At 49.0% G+C, this 18,701-nt stretch overlaps 1 protein-coding gene across 1 annotated transcript; it reads right to left on the reverse strand.

The window, feature by feature from the left end:
• Positions 1–9,288: 9,288 nt before the first annotated feature.
• Positions 9,289–10,731, reverse strand: NHLRC1 (NHL repeat containing E3 ubiquitin protein ligase 1). Its single transcript, XM_004761295.3, has one exon. The coding sequence runs from the start codon at positions 10,654–10,656 to the stop codon at positions 9,469–9,471; it is 1,188 nt and encodes a 395-aa protein (XP_004761352.2). The 5' UTR covers positions 10,657–10,731; the 3' UTR covers positions 9,289–9,468.
• Between the last annotated feature and the right edge of the window lie 7,970 nt (positions 10,732–18,701).

Below are 18,701 nucleotides of genomic sequence, written 5' to 3' on the forward strand. Positions count from 1 at the left end.
GTGGTTGCCATGGTGATGGGAGAGGACTACCTCCTGGAGAGGATTGTAAAACACTGTGGAAAGTACTTTATTGCAAGGTAAATAAGCTGCATTTGAAAGGGCACTTTATTTTCTTTTTTTAAACCCATACCCGCATCCATCCGCTGCCAACCCATACCCGCATCCATCCGCTGCCCCTCTGATAACCATCTGTCCTTCATAGCTATGCAGTTTGTGCTCCACAGTTAAGAGTGAAGGGCGCTTTAGTTAAGGAACCCGAGTAGATATTAATAAATTTAGTACTGCAGTGTTTAGTGAAATGGGCAAATATCAGTGAATGCCCTCAGATGCTCTGACACACGTGTCCTTTTCTCTTTTTCGTACTAATCCTGGAGACTCAGAAAACAGCTACAGAGGGTAGATTCCAACACAATAGAATCAGGGCAGGCTTAAAACCAACTGTTTCCTCTTCATGGGTTTTGGATGAAGCAAGTGGTATTTAGGACCTGGATCAGTCTGGAATTCTAGGGCGATGTCATCGCTCCCAATGTGCCTTGTCTGCTGCAGCCACCTGGGGTTATCCCTGCCAAAGCGCTAACCATTCCGTGCTCTGTTCTCCTGAGGAGCTTCCCCTCTCCACACCAGACGCTTAGTGCCTGAGCGCGTCTTGATGTCCTCACCGCTTAGCACCTAGCTTAACGTAGAGTGAGCACATGGGAAACATTTATGGAATAAATTCTTGCCAAAAAAGAAAAATCAAAGAGATTTAAAAGTTTTGTGTTTTTATATGTTTTTTAAATCTATGTTTTTCTTTCTTTCTTTCTTTCTTTTTTTTACCTTAAAGATTTTATTTATTTATCTGAGAGAGAGAGAGAGAGAGCAGGCACAGAGACAGTGGGGAGGGGTAGAGGGAGAGGGAGAAGCAGACTCCCTGCTGAGCAGGGCCTTCCCCCCCATTCCCCCAATGTGGAGCTCAATCCCAGAACCCCGAGATCATGACCTGAGCTGAAGGCAGACACACAACTAACTGAGCCACCCAGGTGCCCTTAAAACTTTTTTTTTAATGGATAGACTTTCTTTTCCAGTATGGTTGCATAAACTCTAACTGCTCAATCTTCCCAGAGAAAACAACTCTAATCTCCAGACACACTCACAAACACCAAGAAATTTCCTGGCCATCAGATACCAAATATTTAGGAAGAAATAACATCAGTATTATATCAGTCCTTTCAGAAAATAAAGGAAGAAGGAACATTTCCCAACCTCTTTCATGAAGCCGGTCCAAGCCCAGTGCCAGAGCCTGCCAAGGACGTGACTCAAAGAGCTGATAAGCATCATGCCCGACTGAAACGCATTTGGATATCCTCACGTGTACCTGTACATACAGTGCCCCTAGCAAATACAGTATGTTCACACGAAGGATTTCTTACTGCTTTATCAGAAAAGAAAAATTGTTGGTTTTCAGATTTATACTTCAGGGGTCATCTACCAGGAGGGGGACAAACTTGTGGTTGTCCAAAATGTAACATGATGGGCCCCCGGTTTCATCAATTTCACAGTGCGCCCGGATACATCAACCAGCAGTTTGGAAATGGAAATAAATAGCAGGGAGTTGTTGGTCTGGGGACATGGGCCATGCGGCTGAAGCCCATTTTGGAGTGTTTTGCTCATCAGAATGCAGAACTGGCTGATGAGAAGAAAGCAGGACGCTCTTGCAATTTTTTTTTTAAAAGATTTTATTTATTTATTTGACAGACAGAGATCACAAGTAGGCAGAGAGGCAGGCAGAGAGAGAGGAGGAAGCAGGCTCCCCGCCAAACAGAAAGCTCGATGTGGGGCTCGATCCCAGGACCCTGAGATCATGACCTGAGCTGAAGGCAGAGGCTTTAACCCACTGAGCCACCCAGACGCCCCGCTCCTGCACTTCTAACGTGCATCACGTGCAACTCCGCAGAGCATCACGCAGCCCCCGCCCCGCCGACTTCACATAGTTAGAGCAGCTCTTCTCCTTTGTTGAGCAGCAGTGCCAAGTTACCCTCATGACTGGCAAAATAAAATAAAAAATCCTGAAAACATATGCTAACCTAAACTTTCCTGGTGATAATGCAAATTTCGATACGATTGAAAAGACCAGGAGCTGACTTAGAGCCCACTTAAATCTATATAAAATCTAAGTATTTTACTTCCGTAAATGATGATACTTGGATTAGAAACCTCGAGACCCCTGCTTTCCCTGGATGCATTCCTGTCTCTTTACTTTTCCTTCGTTCTCAGTTCACAGAGATTATATGGCTTCGCCCTGGGTTCCGCTCACAGCTAGGGCCGGTCGTGTGGCCTCACCTGAACCACAGAGGCTGGGAGACGGGGAAGGCAGACGGACTATTTGGTGAGTACCCTTCTCTCTCCCTCTATTGTGGCGCCTTTGCTTCCCATGTTTTGGGATCTCCAAAATTGAACTTCCGCTAAATGCCACTTAAATGTGCTTTGCAGAAGAGCTTGCAATTTACATGACACATTCACCGTTTTTGCAAAATCAGGATCTATGAAGTGATTTCCAGGAATACTCGTTCTGCAGCGATGACTCACCCAATTCAAACATGGTAACAGTAGTTTTCTCTAATTGAAAGTGATTAGATATCTTCATGCTCATTTGTGTTTTCCAAGGCTACTAGGATGTATGTTACTTCCACAACTGGCAGGGGCGCTGGTGAGCACCAAGAAAAGGGCGCCCAGAAGGAGGGAGAGATGGAAGAGAATATTGGGCCCCGGTGTTTCAGAGGCATCAGCCCCTCAGCACTTGACTTTGGAAGTTCCTCCCCCAGTTAAGAGGGAAGCCCTGTAGGACATTCCCTGTCAGATCAGAGAGCCCCAGGGCACTGTGGGCCGGGCAGCTAAACCATCACATTCTCTGATTTCTAAAATTCACAAGCACATTTCATTTCTCTTTCACAAATGGGTGAAACAAGGAAACACCAGAACTCGACCTCCTTCACTCAGGGCCGTGCTCCTAGGACCCAGACAGAGCTCTCGCTCTTGCCATGGAAACAGGCCTCTCTGCACAGCTGCCCAAGGCCACGTGGGGCGGATGGTGGGGCACTCGGGAATCCACGGGACCCATCCACGGTAGAGTCTGGAGCTCTGACACTCAGGAGGGTGGCAACGATTCTGCCCAAAGAGCATCACCTGGGGCGATACAAACCCATGTCAACAGTAGCTGGGAGCTCACCAAGGGATGGCTGGGGCGTGTTTCTTCTCTAGAGCAGCGGGACCCCAACCTAGCTTCACAGAGACTCACCAAAGGGAGATTTAGAGAGAACACTTGCTCCCCCGCAACCCTGACACCCAAACACAACAGGATCTGGTGGTGTAATCATGAAAGGATGCTGTCTCTGTCAGTCTCTGCTTCTTTATTTCTTTATTGGTCAAGTCACCTAGACGAGACCTGCCCCATCTACCTCAGAGATGCTGTGAGGGTCAAAGAAATGATCAGCTTTGTGGAGCAATTGCCAAGTGTTACGAAAATGTTAGGTATGTTTCAGTTTCTTCATCACTGAAACATACCTAACATTAACCAAGGGGTCCTTTCTGTAACGAGCATCATTACATCATATTTGGTGACCATGAGACACAATAAAGCTATGTGGCGCCTTTGGGGCAAATTCTCATGACCCTGGACTCAGGGGCCTATGTGTTCAATGATAAAGAGACTGGCCTCTGGGTCCTGGTCTCATTGGTAATTTGGAAATACCATGGGGTTTTCTTGAGTGAGCATGCATGCAAACCTGGGTGCTATTTGAGAAAGAAACAGGGGCGCCTGGGTGGCTCAGTCAGTTAAGCACCTAGCCTTTGGCTCCAGTCTTGATCTCAGGGTCCTGGGATCGACCGAGCCCTGCGTCTGGCTCTCTCCTCTCCATTTGTGTTCTCTGTCACTATCTCTGTCTCTCTCTTCTCTCAAATAAATAAAATCTAAGAAAAAAAAAATATAAATATAAGCCAACTTAAGGAAATTTGGAACAGGGTGCCTGGATGGCTCAGTCAGTTGGGTATCTGCCTTCAGCTTGGGTCATGGTCCCAGAGCCCTAGGATCAAGCTCCCTACTTGGCAGGGAGTCTGCTTCTCCCTCTGTCTCTGCTCCTTTTCCTGCTCATTCTTTCTATCGCTCTCTCTTTCTCAAATATATATATAAAATCTTAAAAAAAAAAAAGAAAATTTGGGATAAACAGTTCTATTTGTAAAGAACATAAGAACTTTACTAGTAGGGTGCCTGGGTGGCTCAGTGGGTTAAAGTCTCTGCCTTCGGCTCAGGTCATGATCTCAGGGTCCTGAGATCGAGCCCTGCATCAGGCTCTCTGCTCGGCAGGGAGCCTGCTTCCTCCTCTGTCTCTTCCTGCCTCTCTGCCTACCTGTGATCTCTTTCTGTCAAATAAATAAATAAAATCTTAAAAAAAAAAAAACCCTTTACCAGTAAAAGAGCTAGTACCAGTGCTTACATGCAAGTATGTCTGTCTGTCTCTTCATGTGTATAGCCCTAGCCCTTGACCTTTGAGAAGGGTCAATATGGACTCAGGAAAGATCCAGTTTCGAGTCCGAGGTCTCCCCTTAATGACTTGTGTGATGTAAACCAGCCCATTCATGACTCAGTGGGCCGTGGGCATCACTGAAATCATTCCGAAGCTTTTTTCCCGGTCCTAAAATGCAATGGTTTGATGCACAATTTCACATGGTCATTCTATATGGGACTTCAGATTTTTGTCATAACTACTTTGAAGACATTGCTAGTTAAACCACTGACCGATTTGACCCCAGTCCTTTGTCAGGAGATTAGCCCCCCTCTTATGTCATTATTTCTGGGGGAAGATATGAGCTGCTCTTCAGCTACTGTTGTAGGTATCCCATCCGTCACCATTTGCAGCCAGTCAGTCAACAAACGTCCGTGGTTGGGCAGCCCATGCTGTGGGAGGGGCTCCCGGAAGCTGGAATCCTCTTTATGGATTATTAGCTAGCTTACCCCTGAGATGACTTCTGCAATGGTCCAAGCCTACCACCAGGTGAGGGGGAGAGAAGCACTTTCAGTTCCTCTCTTCTCTCGGGTGTTGACAGCACTGCTCGATGTTGGAGAACCAGCACGCTGGGGTGGTCGCTGTCCTTCAGGATCCGACAGAAGATGTGACTCAGGGAATCCCATCTCTCAAAGTCGCATGTGCTCGGTGAGATTGGAAATGTGGCAACTGAGAACATGAAATTCTCCACCCAGTCCTGACCAAGGCTACCACAATGTCACCATAGGCTTTGTGACTCTCTACGGGTTACTCCGCAAACTCACCACACATCGCTTTAATTCTGGATCAACTTCCCCAAACTACCCAGCTACTGACAGAACTTCCCTTTTATTGGTGAAAGGAATACCTGGTCTAGAAAAACCCCTTAGGACAGAATATATTAATTCAATGAGTATTTTTCAATGCTTACCACGTGTCAGGCAGCGCTCCGTGTAGGCGAGATTCCACTGGGAACAACACAAATATCTTTGCCTCATGGATTACGTTCTAGCTGTTAGAGGCTGACAAAAAAAACATGCTATTTAGATTCTTCTTCAGAACTTATATTTTTTAAAGTTTATTTATTTATTTTAAAAATCTCTACACCCAATGTGGGATTTGAACTCACAACCTGGAGATCAAGAGTCACATGCTCTCCCAAGCCAGCCAGAGCCCCTTCTTCAGACCTTTTAAATATCCTCCAGCTTATCATGATCTTTCTTTAAAATTCGACACTCTAAAATTGAGCATAAACCCCATCCAAGTATTCTAAAACGGAACCTGGCTTCCCAGACTGTAATGAAAGTATGTCTTAAACATTTATATTTACCTTTGTCAAAGGAGGAGGAACGGATGTATTTTATTTGACAGATTTGGCTCTGTTGGTAATGGAGATATTTAGACTCATGGCTTGTGGGGCTCCGTGTGTACCCGTGGTCTTGGGCCCTGCCAGTGTCAGGGGTGGGGGTATTGAGGAGAGTGTGGCCCCCTCAGAAACCGTTTCCTACTCCCAGCATCCAAATCAGGAGGTTCAAGCTCAGTTTTCTTCAAAGAAATCAAACCCGCAGTATGACTTTTGTTGGCCACTTTCTGTTGCAAAGGTTAGCTTCAGGACGGTAGCTGTGGGTCTTGGCAGTTTTGCTCTCATATTTTCTACATATTCTTCAAGAGCAGAGTTCCTCTCCCTAGTCACCATGAGACACCACTGTAGCAGATCACTATTAGTGGAGCCTTGACCCCCAGCGTGCACTTCTCCTTCTGGGGGCAGGGGTCAGGATGATTACATCTACACTCACCGGTGTGTTCTCCTCAGTTTTCAGAGGCTTATGGAGTACTGCTTCTTCCATAGAAAGATGCCTAATTTACTAAGTGGGTGCAGAGTGAGGAAAGGTCTAGATAAGGCTGTCCTGTCATGGTGATGGCTTGGGTTCTGGGATCCAGAGTGAGGACTTGCTAGAGGGGAGGTTTATTAATCTGGACTTGAAGTCTTTAGAAAATACCAAGGAGGGCGCCTGGGTGGCTCAGTGGGTTAAAGTCTCTGCCTTCAGCTCAGGTCATGATCTCAGGGTCCTGGGATCGAGCCCCACATCGGGGCTCGGACTCTCTCTACCTCTCTGCCCACTTGTGATCTCTCTCTCTGTCAAATAAATAAATAAAATCTTAAAAAGAAAGAAAGAAAGAAAGAAAGAAAGAAAGAAAATACCAAGGAAAAAGACTGAGGAAAGCAGTCCAGGTGGCGAGTCAGAGGGCAGAACAAGGTCAAACATAGGATGATTCACGGATCAGGAACTGGGCAAAACTGGACAGATGGAAGATACCAGAACTGCTGAGTCCAGAGCAGCCAGAGTGTCTGCACTTGCTTTTAGGGACTCACCAGGTGCTACACGGAGGGGGTTAGTGCGGCACGCGACGCTACGGAGGGGGACCTTCAGAAAGAGCCTGTTTGATCTACAGTTACTCCCAGTCACATTCGTTTGTCTCCAGGCAAGGGAGGGTCATCCCAGCTCCTCTCCATCACCTCTGAGCCTTCCTTTCCTGCTGCAATCCGTGGCTCCTGCCTCGCCCAGACCCTCCTGATGGGAATGGGCTGGCCTGTCTGCAAGCCCTTTAACCAGCTGGCTTTAAAGAATGCAGGCCAGAAGAGGAATTCAGCGTCAGCCGCTCAGAGACCAGCACCAGAAGCTTCATGGCTGCAGGGAAGCCCCGCTCCTTCACGACACCATTCCTGGAGGGGCTGCTGTGTCTTTCTGCTGCGTAGCCGTCCTCCCCACTCCCGAGCCTGCCCACCCGCCGGCTGGAGGTCATCAGCGAGGCCCCTCACTCTCATCTCTCCGACTCGCTCTCACATCTCTCAAGGACTCATCACACGCCATCCTTCAGGCTGGGTCATGACACGGTAGCAAGCCGGACCCGGGCCACACAGCACGCTACACACTGCGAATTCTCCTGTCCTACCGGCGCTGTCTGAAAAGGACCTAGCACAGCTCTCTAGTCAAAGATGATGCCATTGGTAACGGCAGATAGGAGACAGTCCCTTCAATGGCTGACTCTGGGGCCATTAAAATGTCATTGTTCCCAAGGGAGACTTTTTTTTTTTTTAAGATTTTGTTTATGTATGTATGTATGTATGTATTTATTTATTTGACAGAGATCACAAGTAGGCAAGAGGCAGGCAGAGAGAGAGGAGGAAGCAGGCTCTCTGCCGAGCAGAGAGCCCAATGTGGGGCTCGATCCCAGGACTCTGGGATCATGACCTGAGCTGAAGGCAGAGGCTTTAACCCACTGAGCCACCTAGGTGTCCCCCAAGGGAGACTTCTTAAAGGTCACTTGTCCCACTTGCAAATGACCAAGCCTGAACCCCTGTCTCTGCCCGAGGTGGCTTTTCTTGCTACACAGCTGAGAATACCTGTGAGGTCACTGATCTAAAGATGACCCCTAAGGGTGGGGGAACAGGGTCGTCCCCAGAATCCCTTATGTGGAACGCATTTACAAGTGGGGGTCCAGGGTCCCTGCAACCTCAGCGTGACATGAGGGAAGCACTGAAAGGACAACGGGCTTTTGAGGACTGGCACGGACCACGGCCTCCCTTTCAGCTCCAGAGGACAAACGTAACCTTCTCGAACACAGCCTACTCCTAATTTGGGGGCTCTCTCCAGTTCCTCCCTTATATCTATTAAACTTGCTTGTGCAATAGAAACCTATTGTTTTTTTTTTTTTTTTAAATCAGCTCTTTCCTAAAGTAAACTCTTACCTCTCAAAACCAGTATTCCCTCCCCCAAGAAAAAATTTATATTTTCTGCGGCTTCTGAGGTCCCCGTGGTTTGGTACTATCCCAGCAGCCCCAAACTCTGCGATGTTGACACTTGCCGAGAACACACAGTTTATAAAGAACCTGCCACATCACCTGAAATTTCGCCCTACTCGCTCTACCGACTGCAACGTTAAGGAGCAGGCCTTCTCTTGGTCAAAGCTTTATTTCTGAACGCTGGCTTAACATCAAGGGAACTGGTCACTGAGAACGCGTGTATACAATGGGACCAAGCTAAGAGGTGCAGAGGAAAAGCGTACAAGAGAGCTAAGGTCACCACTAATTATGAAGAGGCAGACAGAGATCCTGTGTGGGGCTGGCAGTGGAGACTCTCCCTCTACGAACGCGCCCATGTGACAGGACCACCTCCCATGCCTCTCCCAGCAGGTGTGTAAATGGGGCGTGGTCTGCAGTGTTTCTGAACTCATCCCCATATAGGCCTTGCTGCACCAACCAACTAGTATTTCCTGAGTGCCTGTGGCAGAGGAGACACAGGTCCGAACAGACACGTTTACCTTTTCCACAGGCAGCTCACTTGTCTTCCTTAGTCAAGTAACTCAGAATCCACAGTTCTCCCATCTCAGGCACCATCAAAGAAGCTGCAAGCTGAAAGACTCAAGCCCATCAACAACCTGTTTGTCTCCTGAACTCTCTAGAAAGTCTCCTTTCTCTGAACATCAAACCAAAAGAAATAGCTACCTGTACAATATACAGTCACACCCCCCCCCGTATCTGTTATGTTATTTAAGAGCAAAGGGGTTGGGGAGTCCGAGTTGAGTTCCCATCGTGACTATCACAGTAAATAAATGTGACCTTGGGGACGTCATTTGAACTCTTTGGGTCTCTGTTTTCCTCATCTCTAAAATGGGATTAATAACAGACATTACCTCCCTGCGTACAGCTGTAAGAATACACGAAGCGAGTATTTGCAAATTTCCCAGCACAGGAAGCACATACTCAATAAACGGTAGATTTATTTCTTTATTATTATTCTTTAATAATTACCTCTACCTTTGTAAGCTTGCCAGGCAGCTAGGATGATCCCTGTTGGAGAGATGAGATTAACCGATCCAAGATTAAACAATTCATTAGTGGCATTCCAGGGCTTGTGCCTGCAGACCCCAGAGCCCCCACCGCACCCCTTTACCCCCAGTCCGCCTTGTAGACTTTTATAGAATGGGCTGCACTGTCCAGCACGAGAAGAGCATTCTCCTTGGTGAAGGTCAGTGCCACCGGATGGGAAAGACCGTGGGTGATGATGGGCTTCAGGACTGGAAATTCCTCAGGTTTTCCTAAGCATAGGACAGCCTGACCAGTAGTATCAGCAACAATCACATTCCCCTGGTGATCAAAGGTCACGGCGGAGGCAGTTATTCTGGAGGGGAAAAAGAGGCTCAGCCCAAAGCTATCCACCTGGCTGATCAGCTGCATGGTCGGGCTGAACACCTTCACCGTGGTGCTGCCGACCGCGCTCCCCAGACCCAGAGGGTGCTCTAGGACAGCAATGGCCCCGGTGAGCCAAGACACGGCCACCCCGCGGGGACTGCACAGATGAACTTGCAACCTCTCTGTCCTCTGGAGGACCCCTTCGGGGAAGTCGACTTCCAGCAGGTGCAGCGAGCCTGCCTCCGCATCAGTCACCACGACCCTGTTCTGCGGGGTGGTCTCCACGCCCCAAGGTAAGGAGAACTGGCCTGCAATGACGAGCTTGATCTGGCCAAAGAAATCAAACACTTTGATAGAACGGTCGCCGGCGTCGGTGACAACCACATGGCAGTCGTTGGTGACGGTGACATCGAGCGGGTACCTAACGTCCTGGGCAGCCTCCCCCTTCTCTCCAAACTGGTGAGCACACCCGCCCCCGGAGTCAAAGATCTTGACCCGCCTCCTGCCGTCGTGCACCACCACGACCCGCCCCGTCTTGGGACACAGCGCCAGGCCCGTGGGGTTGACCAGGGTCCCCCAGCCTCCGAAAGCGCGGTGGCAGCTGAGGGCCCCGGGGGCGCAGGGCGCGGCGCGGGGGGCGGCGGGGCCTGGGCGGAGCGTCGAGCCCAGGAGCTCCAGGAGGTGAAGCACCGGCAGGCAGTCGCTGGTGTCGCAGCCCCGGCAGGCCCGGCGGCAGAAGGGGCACTCGAGGGCCAGCGTCCGCGGGTGCGCCAGGGCGGCCACGCAGGCCAGGCACACCACGTGGCCGCAGGGCAGGTTGCGCGGGCGCCGCTGCTGGCGGTGGCCGAACCTCTCAAAGCACACCTTGCACTCGAGCAGGCTGATCTCGGCCTCGCGCACGAGCTCCTGCAGCGCCGGCCCGCTCCCCGACGCCTCGGCCCCCATCGCGCGGCCGCCGGCCTTCCCCGGGCCGCCGCCAGTCCACGGGGCCGCCGCGTCCGCGCGCCGCGCTCGGTCACGGTCACGGGGCGGGGCGGGGCGCGGCGCCGGTGCTGACGTCGCGGGTCCAGCGCGCAGCCGCCGGGCGGCGCGGCCTGCTGACCCCTGGCGGGCGCGCGCGGTACTGACGCGGGAGGGCCCGGGCGTGGACGCCTGCGAGCTGTATCCACGCGACTTGGCGACAGTGTGGGCGCGTCGGCTGCGCTGGACGCGCGAGGAAGCTCAGCTGTTGGAGCTTACCAGGCTGCACGTGGCAGAGCAGGAGCTAGAATACGGTGTTCCGGCGGTGGTACCCTGCCGTCTCCAGCCTGTGGCGCTGGGTGCTGGGTGCTGAGTGCTGAGTGCTGGGTGCTGGGTGCTGAGTGCTGAGTGGTAGGACATGCCAGGCACAAAGCGCGGTCTCACAGCTCATGACCCTTAGGATCTGACTGGGAAACGCAGACCCGTGGAGGGGGGGGAGGGGACCGCGGGGGTGAGGCAGGTGTGCCTGTTGCCTTCATCACACCTGCAGTAAAGTAGCTGCTTTATGAATACTCGTAAAAATGAATTCGTGTAGGGGCGCCTGGGTGGCTCAGTGGATTAAAGCGTCTGCCTTCGGCTCAGGTCATGATCCCAGGGTCGTGGGATCGAACCCCGCATCGGGCTCTCTGCTCTGTGGGGAACCTGCTTCCCCAGCCCCCGTCTGCCAGTGCCTCCTTGTGATCTCTGTCAAATAAATAAAATTAAAAAAAAAAAAAAAAAAAGAATTCGCGAATGAACAAAGCCATGATAAAGGACCATAGAAGACGCGGCCTGGGTGAATGAGTGTCCTATGGTGGAGCCATGGCTGGGAAAGTCAGCCAGAGGAATATGAAGTGAGAACGCTGGCGATCATAATTGCTACAGCACTTCATAATCCGTACTGCCTCCTTTTAAGTGGTTGACATGGATTAGCTTACTTAAAGCTCAGGACAATCCTATAAAGGGCTTATTATTTCCCTCACCCCTTTTCTGGTGTAGAGTTCACAGAGCTAAGTATCTGGCCGGGGGTCACCTGGCCAGGAAGGGACTGGGCTGGGATTTGAAGCCCGGCTGCTTGCAGAGCCCCTCTCGTCTCTATCCCAGAGGTTCTCAGCCTTGGTAAACTTGGCACGTGGTGAATTCCTGAGCCTCTCTGGAGGTTTCGCTGGTGCAGAGTGCGGCCTGGGCAGCTGGAATTCGTGAAGGCTCCCCCCCTTCCCCCCCGGGGTGAATCTAATGTGCAGCTAAGTTTGAAAACCACTCACTGCAGCCCCTTCCAGTCAGCACCAGGCCGGGTTCCTCCAGCTTCAGGCAAGGCTGAAAACAGAGACCCTGTACCATATGCTTGAAGGTGTGCGAACAGGAGATAACATGAGCTCTCTCAGGAATCCATTGTGATGCTACAGCTTCTCATTTTTCCGGTCTTCCCCATCCCTCCTCACAGTGCCTTACACGGACATTGGTTTTATAAGACCATATACCAGATCACTTCCCTTCATTTTAAATCATTTTATTTTATCACCTTCATCCTCTTATTTGCTAGACTTCTGAGAAAACAGGATTTGTATGCCCTTTGAGGCCCCTGATGGGAGCCTTAATGTAACTAAAATCACATCAAATAGAAATTACTTTCTGAAGTAATCTTTGAGTCAAGAAAAACATTCAGGGGCGCTTGGGGGGACTCAGTCGCCTAAAGGGCTGCCTTTGGCTCAGGTCATGATCCCAGGGTTCTGGAATTGGGCTCCCTGCTCAGTAGGGATCCTGCTTCTCCCTTTGTCTGATGCTCCCCCTGCTTGTGCACTCTCTGGCTCGTTCTCTCTTCCTCTGATAAATAAAATCTTTTAAAGATAGATAAAAAATAAAATATATATATATATACATACATATGTATATATATACACATACATATATTCAGGGAGAGCCTGACTAGCTCAGTCCGTAGAGCATGCAACTCTTGATCTCAGAGTCTTGAGTGCCAGCCCCGTGTTGGGGGTGCAGTGTACTGAAAAAAGCGAAAACAAACCAAAGGAAGGGAAGAAATACATTCAGGACACCAAAAATACAAAATGTTTAGAGCTAATGTTATGTAATAGAAATAGCAGAGGGGCCCCTGGGTGGCTCAGTCGGTTAAGTGTCCGACACTAGATTTGGGCTCAGGTCATTGATCCCAGGGTCATGAAATCATTTTGAAATCGAGCCCCGTGTCAGGCTCCTGCTAGGCACGCAGCTTCCTTAAGAATCTCTGTCTCCTTCCCTTCCCCACTTGTTCTCGCTCTCTCCAAAAAAATTTTTAAAAAAAGAAAGAAGAAGAAAAAAAGGAATATGAGAGCCACATATATAATATTAAAATTTCCAGGAACCACCTTTTAAAAAAGTAAAAGAAACTAGTGTAATTAATTTGATGCATATTTTATTTGACCCCCCCAATACCCCCAAACAATATCATTTAGAGATGTAACCACTGTAAAGATTATGAACAAAGTTTCACGGCCGTTTTTTCGTACTAAGTAAAATCGAGTGTGTGTTTTACACTCACAGCACATCCTAATCCAGACAGACCCCACGTGAAACGCTCTGTTTCCGCATGTGGCTGGCGGCTGCGGCATGGATAAAGTCTGTGCTCCAATATATTGCCTCCCCGAGATGCTTTCCAGATTGATTTCATTGAGCCGTGACTTTCTTGTAACTTGCCTCTGCTCTGACAACGTTTTGAGATGGACCCAAAGACTCCAGCTCATGGCTGGCGATGGCAGTGCTGCAAGCAGACCCTTCTGTGCGATTCTCGGGCCTCCTGGGGCTCCCACCGCTTCTTCTTATCCTTTGCTGCCCCCTGCGGGGTAACTGGGAGTCCTGCACCAAGAGGCAGAGGCGTTCAGTGAGGCAAATCAGAAAAAGCGTCCCTAAATCCGACCTATTTAAGAATGTTAGCAGTAATGGCTCTACTATGTGGTGGTTAGACAGCACAGGGGTTCTGGAAAACTCTGTGGCACGCGCGCAGACCATCCATCCCAATGACGGACTGTCAAGACCCTGACGCTCAACTTAAGTGTGGACATCTGTTTGGGCATTTGACCGGGAGTTCAGGTTTTCTCAATTACAAAGGGCTTCCAAACGAAAAACGTGGATGTTTGAGTCCCACAGTTGAGGATCTCCACGTTCTGGCTGGGCACCTGTAGATGCCAATTTCTTCATAGTTTGCTGCCCCTCCATGGAAAGAAATAGAAACTATCCACCTAACCCAGCCTTTCTCCTTTACCAAAACATAGAGTCCAGTTTTCCTTTTTGTACAACCCCAAAATTCCTCTTTATCTTCATCCCCTCTTTCTTTTGCTCTTATGTCTGGGAAACATAAAGTCCCAGGAGAGCAAGAACCACATCTGGTGTTGCGAGACACCTTATCCCCTGTACTTAGCATACAGCTAAGACACGGGAGAAGCCCAACAAACGTTTTATGGAAGGATGATTGGATGAATGCTTAAAGGGTGCAACTTACAGGTATTCAACCCAGATGTTGTACCTTCTCGTTCAAGATCCTCTAGTACTATAGGAAGCATTGTTTAAAAAGTAGCATTTAAGGGCGACTGGGTGGCTCAGTGGGTTAAGCATATGCCTTTGGCTCAGGCCATGATCCCAGGATCTCGGGATCGAGTCCTGCATCTGGCTCCCTGCTCAGTGGGGAACCTGCTTCTCCCTCTCTCTCTGCCCCTCCTTCCTACTCATGTTTGCTCTCTCTCTCTCAAATAAATACTTTTCTATTTTAAAGTAGCATTTATTCAGGAACTGTGCTAAACATTTTGCTTATCTCTAGAGTCAATGCTGATAGGTTTTTCAAATACCTTATTGAGTCTAATCCTCATACATACATACATACATACTGATTAACAAAAGCAATGCCCTGAGTCTGACTCCAACATTTGGAGCTTCCCATGATGACTCTTTCTTCCCTCATGGCTGGATCTCCATGGAATTCCCCCACGCTTCCCTCCAATATTCCTCACTTAGAAGGTTCTAGAAGAGCCCACCCGAGCCTTCCTGCTTCTACCTAGAACAAGCGCTGAGAGATATGGGGCAAAAACATCTGAAAAACAGAACTTGCAGTCAGGGGCTGCTGACCTGTGTGCAAAGGAGCACTTGGCAGGGGAGGGGACACGGGGACCTAGCTCAGGGTGGTTGCAGCAGAGGTGACGCTGACGAATCGTAGGAGGGAGTTAGTGCTCAGGCTCGTGGACTCCTGGCTTTGCGAGTGTGGCAAGATATGCCACTCACATGCCATTCCGAAGGAATCCTGGAATGATTCCAATGACGCCGTTACATCCCAGTCTGTACCTGACAGTGACTGGAAAGAAAGGAAGGGGAGAAAGCCCCTAGGAAAGAAGCATCTCGATCAGGGAGGAGATGCACAATCTTCCAAAGGAGGAGCCAAGACAGCAGAAGCTTTTGCACGGGCTTACAGCCCCCAAGAGCAAGAGTACCCTTTGCCAACCTGAATCCCTCTCACGCCGGTCCGGTTTGCGTTTCGGGCCAGCCTGTGATTCCGTGGACCCTGCCCTGGGCTGTGGGGATGTCTCCGGCTTTGGCTTTCCGCCAGGCCATCTTGTCTTCCAGCATGCACTCTGACCAGCTCTCTGATTTTGTCGCTCGTGCCCCTGTGTGTGCTTTCTCAGGGGCGAGAGATTTGGCGGAGGTGGGAATGAATGGTGACCCAAGCTCGGATGTCTGGAAGTGCCTGCTGGGAAACAAGCCGGGACGTACGGTGGGCAACGGGAACCTGGACGTTTTAATGTTTCTCAATTTTAAAAAGGTGTCACAGGGTGCTGTCCTCAATCTTCTCTTCTCTTCCCATCTGCTCTCGCTGAGTGCTCATTCCCCGCACACACCCCTAGTGCAGGCTTAGGACACTGTAGAATGACGTTCCCTGTGCAGTCTGTGCCCGGAGAGCCTACGCTTCCTTGGAACAGGGCTGCCTTCAATCATCCATCCGTCTTCCTCTAGCCCATGAGAGACTACTTACATCTTCTGGACAGATCTATTCGGGGGGAAAGATTACATAATCGTGGTACAGCCATATGGTAGGACATGATGAAGCTATTTTTAAAAATCTTGTTTTTAAAAAAATCCTTAGTGACATGAGGGAAGGGCAGATGAAGCACCAGAGAAGACAGAAAAGATACAGTACTGTGTTGGAATTGATCACAACTTTGCAGAAACCTACACGTGTCTGCAACGTTCCCAGGTGGGAGCAGACAAACAGGAAAACGCAACACAGAATTAGCAGTCATTCTCTCTAGTGATAGGATTTGGCCACTTTTGTGTTTCTTCTCTAGATGTTCCTGGGCTTCCTGAGTTTGTCTGCAGTGAGAAAGTATTATTTTCTTATTATTTCAATATAAATAAGTGTTAATGTTTCATGGTCTATTTTATTGCTAAATACTTCCCTTGATTATCTTCCTTCGAGCTTCTAGTGTTAAAAACCAATACTGGGGCGCCTGGGTGGCTCAGTGGGTTAAAGCCTCTGCCTTTGGCTCAGGTCATGATCCCAGGGTCCTGGGATCAAGCCCAGCATCGGGCTCTCTGCTCAGCAGGGAGCCTGCTTCCTCCTCTCTCTGCCTGCCTCTCTGCCTACTTGTGATCTCTCTCTGTCAAATAAATAAATAAAATCTTTTAAAAAAGAAAAAACCAATAGTGAAACAAATGTCTGTTAAGACCTAGTGGTTAGGGGTCACAGGTTTTTAGAGGTATCTTTTCAGTTCATGCATAAAAGCGACACACAATGAACAAAACTGGGATGTGACTCTTTGTAGAAACCCAGCAGAGTGAGTTTGAGCTTTAAGGTATGTATATGGAATTCTGTCCTGTCCCGATCAACTTCGCCACTCTGGCGAATTTGTAATGTAACACTTGATAAAAAAGAAAGCACATCAGATAAGAAGGGAGGGAAAGTCAGAGCTGTCAGGATGAAAGACCATTTTTATTTATTTTTTATTTTTATTTTTTAAAAGATCTTATTTATTTGACAGAGAGAGACACAGTGAGAGAGGGAACACGAGCAGGGGGAGTGGGAGAGGAGGAAGCAGGCTCCCCGCGGAGCAGAGAGCCCGATGCAGGGCTCGATCCCAGGACCCTGAGACCATGACCCGAGCCGAAGACAGATGCTTAACGACTGAGCCATCCAGGTGCTCTGACCATTTCTATTTTTTTAAAAGACAGACCTTCAAAGAAAGTGTACCATACACACATATATATATATTTGCATAAACATTTCTGAATCGCTCTTCCTTATTCAAATAAACAACAACAGGTACGCACTGCAGTGGAAAATGGGAAAAACTTATTTGGACTACGTCTTCTGTGGGTCATGTTTTTATTTGTCCCTTCATTCTTTTGCCCAGAAATCCCCCGTAGGGGACAGTCGCCCTCACATCTCTTTCAGGCAATCTTCTGGGGTCCCCACACCGTTAACCCTTTAGACAACCCAATCTCCAGCTCACCACAGGCAGGCAATAAAGCTTTGAAAAGCTTTGTATTTATCTTCCCACACCCATCCGAGAAGACTGTTACACACTTTTAAAATTCTTGTTTTGTACCGCCTGCTGTGAAAACGCTGAGCGTACATGCTTGGGGACGCGTGCCTGCTACTTAGGGCAGGTGTTTCATAAATGGCTGTTGGCAGGGTACAGAGGTTCAGCAAAGCTATTCTTTAAAATCCAAAATTAGGGGCGCCTGGGTGGCTCGGTGGGTTAAAGTCGCTGCCTTCGGCTCAGGTCATGATCTCAGGGTCCTGGGATCGAGCCCTGCATCGGGTCTGCTCAGTGGGGAGTCTGCTCCCCCCCCCCATCCCTGCCTCTCTGCCTACTTGTGATCTCTGCCTGTCAAATGAACAAATAAAACCTTTAAAAAAATCCAAAATTAAATAAAAGTCATTTTTAGAAAACATTAAAAAATTTCAGTAGCTCTAGAACTATATATAGTGTATCTACCATTTGAGACTTTTTAAAAGGTCAGTATTCTCCCAATGAGGGCACATAATATGTTAAAAACAAAACAAAACAAAACAAAACAACAACCAAAAAAACCCTACAGGAGTACCTGGGTCTCTCCAGCTGGTTGAACACCAGATTCTTTAGGCTTGGATCATGATCCCGGGGTGATGGGATGGAGCCCCGGCGTAGGGCTCCACACTCAGTGGAGAGTTTGCATCTCTCCCTCTCCCTCTGCCTCTCCCCCTGCTCTCTCTCAAATAAATAAATCTCTAAAAAAAAAAATCAACTACATAAGAATATCTCAATTTTATTGAAGATTCTTTGAGTGCAAGGAGAAAAGAGTTCTATATCAGAGGGACATGGAGCCTTCTCCCCAGTGCAGCTGGGCTTTAGGAAGGAGGGAAAATAGAAATCTGGAACACCAGGGGCCCCTCTCCAGCTCCCATCTCCACTTCTCTTTCTGCAGATCAGCGTGCTCTGGTTCTCAGATCCGTGTCATGGACTGTGGCTGCTCCACAGTCCCAGGGGCCACACTTCAGTTGTGTCTCCTCTCAGTGGCTACCTTGCTTTTCCCGCCACAATCCTGACAATCTCCGAAGAGAATCAAATTAGCCCAACTCAAGTCAGTCGTCCATCCTTGGTTCATTCGACTGGCTACAGAGGCGGAGTCGGGTGATCATGGGTTCTAGAACCCCATGCTCTGGATGGGGGCAGGTCACAGAGAGGCAAGTTCCATTGTGAGACTGGAGACTCCCATTTACTTGCCTTTTAAGGATTAGAATAAGACCAGTGACTGAGAGCATCGAAGAAGGTACTTCCTACATGGGGCAGAAGTGGTGGGGAGGTAGGTCCACAGCTCTGAAGCCCAAGGAAGTTTTCATGGTGTTCTGCTTATGACATATTTCCGGGGAGAGTGTTTGTAGATTTCTTCAGTGTTGAAGGGGTTTATAAACTTCCCCATTACCAACAGCGCGCGCGCACACACACACACACACACACACACATACTCAC

This window comes from Mustela putorius, unplaced genomic scaffold, assembly GCF_011764305.1.
Source record: "Mustela putorius furo isolate JIRA1106 unplaced genomic scaffold, ASM1176430v1.1 tig00000831_pilon_pilon_pilon, whole genome shotgun sequence".
NCBI classification, from domain to species: domain Eukaryota; kingdom Metazoa; phylum Chordata; class Mammalia; order Carnivora; family Mustelidae; genus Mustela; species Mustela putorius.

Coding starts and splice junctions, on each gene's coding strand:
- NHLRC1 (XM_004761295.3), bottom strand. CDS start 10,656: ATGGGGGCCGAGGCGTCGGGGAGCGGGCCGGCGCTGCAGGAGCTCGTG.